Source organism: Arachis stenosperma, chromosome 6 (genome assembly GCF_014773155.1).
Source record: "Arachis stenosperma cultivar V10309 chromosome 6, arast.V10309.gnm1.PFL2, whole genome shotgun sequence".
In the NCBI taxonomy this organism is placed as follows: Eukaryota; Viridiplantae; Streptophyta; class Magnoliopsida; order Fabales; family Fabaceae; genus Arachis; species Arachis stenosperma.
In genome coordinates this window covers 131378781-131385707 of record NC_080382.1, presented here as the reverse complement: position 1 = coordinate 131385707, position 6927 = coordinate 131378781, and the positions used below count along the sequence as shown (strand labels likewise).

The 6927-nt window shown below is 35.6% G+C and overlaps 1 protein-coding gene across 1 annotated transcript; it reads left to right on the top strand.

Annotated features, from left to right (window-relative positions):
• The first annotated feature begins 1957 nt into the window (after nucleotides 1–1957).
• On the top strand, nucleotides 1958–3214 carry LOC130934639 (vegetative cell wall protein gp1-like). Its single transcript, XM_057864189.1, has 3 exons — nucleotides 1958–2042; nucleotides 2145–2587; nucleotides 2804–3214. The coding sequence occupies exons 1-3, from the start codon at nucleotides 1958–1960 to the stop codon at nucleotides 3212–3214; spliced, it is 939 nt and encodes a 312-aa protein (XP_057720172.1).
• The last annotated feature ends 3713 nt before the right edge of the window (nucleotides 3215–6927 follow it).

Here is a 6927-nt window from a genome sequence, read left to right as displayed (position 1 = left end):
GAGTAAGGGTCGATCCCACGGAGATTGTCGGCTTGAAGCAAGCTATGGTCATCTTGTAAATCTCAGTCAGAAAGATTCAAATTGTTATGGAGTTTTGATAATTAAAAGATAAATAAACATAAAATAAATATAGAGATACTTATATAATTCATTGGTAGGAATTTCAGATAAGCGTATGGAGATGTGTTATTCCTTCTGAATCTCTGCTTTCCTACTGCCTTAATCCAATCCTTCATATTTATTTCCATGGTAAGCTGTATGTTGGGTGTCACCGTTGTCAATGGCTACTTCCCGTCCTCTCAGTGAAAATGGTCCTCTACGATTTCTGTACGGCTAATCAACTGTCAGATTTCTCGTCTCGGATGAAAAATACCATGCACAGATATCGTATGGCTAATCAGCTGTTGGTTCTCGATCGTGTAGGAATAGGATTTACTATCCTTTTGCGTCTGTCACCACGCCCTACAGTCGCGAGTTTGAAGCTCGTCACAGTCATCCTATCCCAGATCCTACTCAGAATACCACAGACAAGGTTTAGACTTTCCAGATCTCAGGAATGCTGCCAATGGATTCTAGCCTATACCACGAAGATTTTAATCTTGGATTCAGATGCCCCATTGTCAGAGGGGAGTCGATGTGAATCATTGATTAGAAACCCAAGAGATATACATTCAAGCTTGTTTCCATGTAGAACGGAAGTGGTTGTCAATCACGCGTTCATAAGTGAGAATGGTGATGAGTGTCACATAATCATCACATTCATCATATTCTTGTGTGCGAATGAATATCTTAGAATAAGAATAAGCATGAATTGAATAGAAGAACAATAGTACTTTGCATTAATACTCGAGAAACAGCAGAGCTTCACACCTTAATCTATGGTGTGTAGAAATTTCACCGTTGAAAATACATAAGTGATGAAGGTCCAGGCATGGCCGAATAGCTAGCCCCCAAAACGTGATCAAGAGATCAAGAGATGGTCAAAAGATCCCAGCATCCAAGATGTCTAATACAATAGTAAAAAGTTCTATTTATACTAAACTAGTTACTAGCTAGGGTTACAGAAATAAGTAAATGATGCAGAAATCAACTTCCGGAGCCCACTTGGTGTGTGCTTGAGCTGAGCATTAAAGCTTTCACATGTAGAGACTTCTCTTGGAGTTAAACGCCAGTTTGTAACTTGTTTCTGGTGCTTGACTCTAGCTTGCAACTTGTTTCTGCCGTTTAACGCCAGAATAGGGCAGAAAGCTGGCGTTGAACGCCAGTTTGCGTCGTCTAAACTCGAGGAAAGTATGGACTATTATATATTGCTGGAAAGCACTAGATGTATACTTTCCAACGCAATTGAGAGTGCCATTCAGACTTCTGTAGCTCCAAAAAATCTATTTTGAGTACAGGGAGGTCAGAATCCAACAGCATCAGCAGTACTTTTTCAGCCTCTGAATCAGATTTTTGCTCAGGTCCCTCAATTTCAGCCAGAAAATACCTGAAATCACAGAAAAATACACAAACTCATAGTAAAGTCCAGAAATATGAATTTTGCTTAAAAACTAATAGAAATATACTAAAAACTAACTAAATCATACTAAAAACTATATAAAAACAATGCCAAAAAGTGTATAAATTATCCGCTCATCAACAGTTAACCAGGGTGCTTGGGAGTACCTCAGCAAATTTGAACCAGAAACATGGGTTAAGGCTTAGTTCTCCCATGGGCCAAAAGTGAATAACCTCACAAACAACACGTATGAGGTTTTTAATGCTAAAATTGTAAACTACCGCTGCAAGCCTATCCTAACCATGTGTGAAGAGATCAGATGCTATCTCATGAGAAGGATGGTGATTCATAAACGGGTCTTGGAGAATCACTCAGGGAGGCTGGCACCAGTTCAGGAAAAGAGGTTGGAGAAGTTATTAAACCTTAGCACCAAGTGGACGGCTGAATGGGTTGGTGACAATGAATGAAAGAGATTTGAGGTTTCTCGTAAAGCAGCCAAGGTGGATGTGGACCTTATTTGGCACAGTTGCTCATGCAACCGATGGCAATTGACTGGAAATTTTGATCCATTTTCTTTGTAATTTTGATTTGAATCTCCTTTACTGATTATTTGGTTATATTACTCACCTTCGTTGCATTACCTCAGGCATGCCCTGCTTACATGCACTTGCTGCCATTAGGAAGAGACATGACACACCTCATGACTATGTTCACCCTTGGCTATGCATGGAGTCCATTAGGAGGAAATATGCACACTGCATTAAGCCTGTTCCAAGTCCAAAATTTTGTGCAAGAACTGAGTTCTCAAAGCCAGACCCACCCATTACCAAAAGGCCAATTGGACGGCCAAAGGTTCATAATAGGCAAAAGGATCCTGCGGAGCCACTCATGCAAGAAGAAAAACTAAAGAGGTCATTCATTGTATCCAGCTCCAAGTGTGGTGAGAAGGACCACAACTACAAAACATGTAAGGGAGCTCCTACTAACCCAAACTGGAAGTCGAAGACAAGGCGCCCTAGAAAGAAAGCAGCTAGCTCCTCTCAGTCACTGATTGTGCTTCCACTGTCACAATCTGCTCCCCCACCAGAGGTAAGATCCCTACTGTTATCGTTGTCATATAGGGAATATTTTGTATTAATACTATTATGATTAGGTATTAATGTGTCTTAGTATGGAAATGATTAGGGACTAATCTGTCTTACTACTGCTAAGAATAAGGACTATTCTGTATTAGTACTTTTATGGTTAGGGACTAATCTATCTTAGTACTGCTATTCTGTTCACATCTTACATGCATATTTTCAGGATGCATCCAGCAGCCAACCAAGCAGCTCCACAAGCTTGACCCCAAACCCAACTGTTGTGGAATCACCTGCCCCAAGCAATCCACTTATACCACCAATTCCAACAAGGGTGACTAGATCCACATTTGTCATTTCACCTCCAGGGCCAACAGCTACTCAAACCAGGCCACCGGCTCCAACTATAGGTCGTCCATTTAAACCTCCAAGGAAAGTCAATGACACAGCTCGCCCACAACAGTCCAGGTTCAGACCAAAGCAGAAGATCTTTAGGCCACCAGCTCCAATTGCTACCTCCAGAATCCAACCTAATACACAACAGGCAACTCCATCTACCATCCCATCTGCAGCACCGAATCAGGAAGCGCCATCCCCAAATTTGCCAACTTCTCCAAAAACGAAGGACTCGAAATAGTGAAGACTTCTGTCATTATGTGCTTTTGTGATGATTTTTTGTGTATGTAATGGTTCATGACAAGTAGTATATACAATTTAGCTTTTTGTCGCATACTTTTTTAACACCCTTTGTGGGTCAGATGAACATGGATGTTAACTAAACCAGTTTTTTTATCAGTAATGCAATGCTATGTTATCTATTAGGGAACCAACTTTAATTTCGTCCACACCTTACACAACACGTACAAGGCAATTCAATCATTCATATAAATGACATTAAATTTTTGTTTGGTGCAACAATACAACACACTTTTTCATTCCTTTATCAACTCTTACAACTTAGGACAGCAAAAATCAACACAATGACAATGACACAAATACACTATCTTATTGGGTTTGTTTTCATCTCTAGAGCTAATATCCTCTTCTCCAAGCAGCTAATCCTCATTTCCATGTCCTGCTGCCTGTGATAATCTTCAACATCCACAAATTTCTTCTCTCCCATATACTTTGTTTCTGCCAATCCAAGTCCAGTAACATGCTCATCAAGCCACAAAAAAAATTTGCAATAGGGTTGTCTTGCCTGCAGCAAATCAACCCACATAATTCAAAAACTAAAAACTGGTAATCTTAACACATCTTCAAGCAAACTTGCCACAAAGTTAGTTACCATACCTTTTAAAAGGGACAGCCCAGAAACAATCCGTCTGGATTGCTTCGCGTCTTCGACATGAAAAGGACTGCGTTTTCTCCACAGAAGCATTTTGGTGAGACGCCATGTTTGCCGTCCTTCTCGTTAGGATGCGAGCTCGAGCCAACATGACGTCCACCTCTTCTCCAGCTTGATGATACTTCTTTAGATGCCATGCATGGAAGAATTTCCTTTCTTCCTCCACTCCCCACACACCTACTTCGTCGTTTCAGTGCAGACGAGGGATTAGGGCAAACAAATTTAAAAGATTGGGGGAGGAAACGAAACGGCGTCGTTTTCGTCTCCAGAGACTTATATGTCCTTTTTTGAAAATGCTTCCTGCCACGTGGCCTCCGTAACGGCCATGTCAACGCCACCTCTGCCAGCTCAGACTTTTTCGTTCAGTCCAAACGCCTGAGTTCAACAGAAGAACATAAATGTCCACATTTTTCGGGGGTGAGAGACTTAAATGTATTTTCCTTTCGTCGAAGACGAAAATGTCCGCAAAAAAAAAAATTAGGAACCTATTTATCCTTTACTCTTTTTTTTTTTAAATGTCAATGCACCATATAACTTTTCTCTTGTCAATCTACAAATAAATCCACCTCATTCATCGACACCCAGCCGCACCACATTATTTTTCCTTGACTCATGACTCATTTCACCAACCCTCCATATCTTCTATCCACATATCATCCCTTGGATTAAACCGATACCCAAGACCCTCCGAAAGCCTCTTACGTACCACCTACCAGCACCAACCAAAAGCTATCCTAGGAGTTTTATAATTTCGCTTTAGTTATTTAAGTATTTTAAGTATTTTCATTTTTTGTTGTAGCATTTGTACTTAAGACCATTATTTATATACGTTTGTTTTTTATGAATTATAAGTTCACCTCTTTTCCATGTGTTTTTCTTACGACACGCTTAATTATAAAGAAGTCAATATAACAGTCATGTATTAACTGAGCTTAACACCCTACTTGGCTTAGCATTTTAAGTGCTTTGCAAGCAGGGATGCCGGCAAACTTAAAAAAATGTTAACTGGTTTTAATAGTTTGCTGATTTTTCTGTCAATTCTTCAATTTTTTCGATTCTCTACAGGTTCTATGTGTCAACCAGATCTAACTTATATAGTTTATGGTGACTATAGTAACTATATAAATATAGCTAAACTTAAGATAATATTTTTTTGTTATTTTTCAACATTTTTAATTTAACAAGTTAAAAATAAAAATGTTATCAAATTAATATTTTAATTATTAAAAATATAACTTTAATTATAGCTACATATTTTTTAGATATTAATAAAATTTTATAATTTTAATAAAATATTTGTAATAAAATATTTAATCACTAAATTAATTATAATATATTTAATTTGTTTTAAATATATATTTTATATTTTAATATATATTTAATATAAATAATTAATTGTGATGTTTTTTTTCAAGAAAGGGCATGTGTTGATTAGCCTATTACATCTTTTACATGTTGATTGATGAATTTATTGGAGATGTAATTTGGCAAGAAAGTGTAAAAGAGCAGTAGAGACGACATGCACGGGAAAAGTGCGTGGTGGGTCCCACTACTATCACTTTTTCCATCACTTTTTGTAGCTGGAATGAGAACTCCGCATCCCACGTGTACGTAAAGGGCAATATGTGTCAATAAATATCTTCAATTGCATTATTCCATGGCGGGAAAAAGACGTTATTAGTCAAGTTTGATAAGAAAAAAATTGCATGTGTTAACGAATCAAGAACTTTAAGAAACTTTACATTATTTGAACTAACCTAATTTTGCATTCTGTCGCCTTAAATTAAATACTTTGTGCATATATTAGGTGCTAATGAATGCGATTAGAGAGGGAGTAGATCATTTTCAATGAAAAAAAAAATTGAATGGTATTTAGTGTTTAATTTTATCATTCATTATTCATTCTCTCTTATTTATATTTGGTTCTACTTATAGAATTAAAGGTGAGATATTACACTTTATTTTTTCAAATGTTAAAAAAAATGGAGAGGATCAATTTCTCGATTAGAGATGCAAAAGTACTAAAATATTCTTGATGTTTGTTTTGATACTATGATAAATATTCATACACACCAACACAATAAAATTAAATTAAAATACAATATATAAATTATATTTTTTATGTCAGTATTTATTTATTTTAAAATATATATCATATAATTATTTTTATTAAAATATATTATTTAATTTTATAAAAAAAATTAAATATCTTTTTTTATATTAAAAGAAACAACTTTTTTTAAATTATTCAAAATCTAAAATTCAATTAACTTTAATTTTATAGTTTTAGATTTTAAATAATTAAAAAATATATATCTAAAAAATAAAATAATAATAATAAAGAAATTGTTAATTTTTTTTAGGGTTTAGTGTTCTTCGTCCCCTTTCTCCTCTCTCTTCTCTTTTCTCAGTCGATTCTTATCGCAAGCGCCTCCTCAACGTCGTTTACCAGAACCACAACAACAATCAACCTCCGTTCAACATTCTCACAGCTTGCAACGCTCCCTCCTGCCACCGAATATTCCTCTCCTTTCTCCCTTTCTCCCTTTCTCCTCTGAAGACACGTCTCCAGCGGTTGTAAACAACGTTATTGTCAATTACGACGATAATGCCTTTGTAACAAACTCTGCGAAAAACTACACCTGAAAATAATTGCTAATGGTGAAGCTTCAATCTTCTCCAGATCTCAGTTCTTCAACGGCAAACATTCTGTTTGCGGTAAGAATCGATGCAAAGATCAGAAGAGAAGGAATAGGAGAGAGGAGACCAAAAACAATGAAATTCTAGAAAAGATGAAAAATTTATTTTATCTTTTTAATTTTTTAAATATGGTTTTGTTTTATTTTTTAAATTATTTAAAATTTAAAATTATAAAATTAAAGTTAATTAAATTTTAAATTTTAAATAATTTAAAAGATAGTTTTTGTCTAATATAAAAATTATTTATTTTTTTATAAAATATTTTTATTTTTATTAAAATATAAGGGTATTTTAGTAAAAAT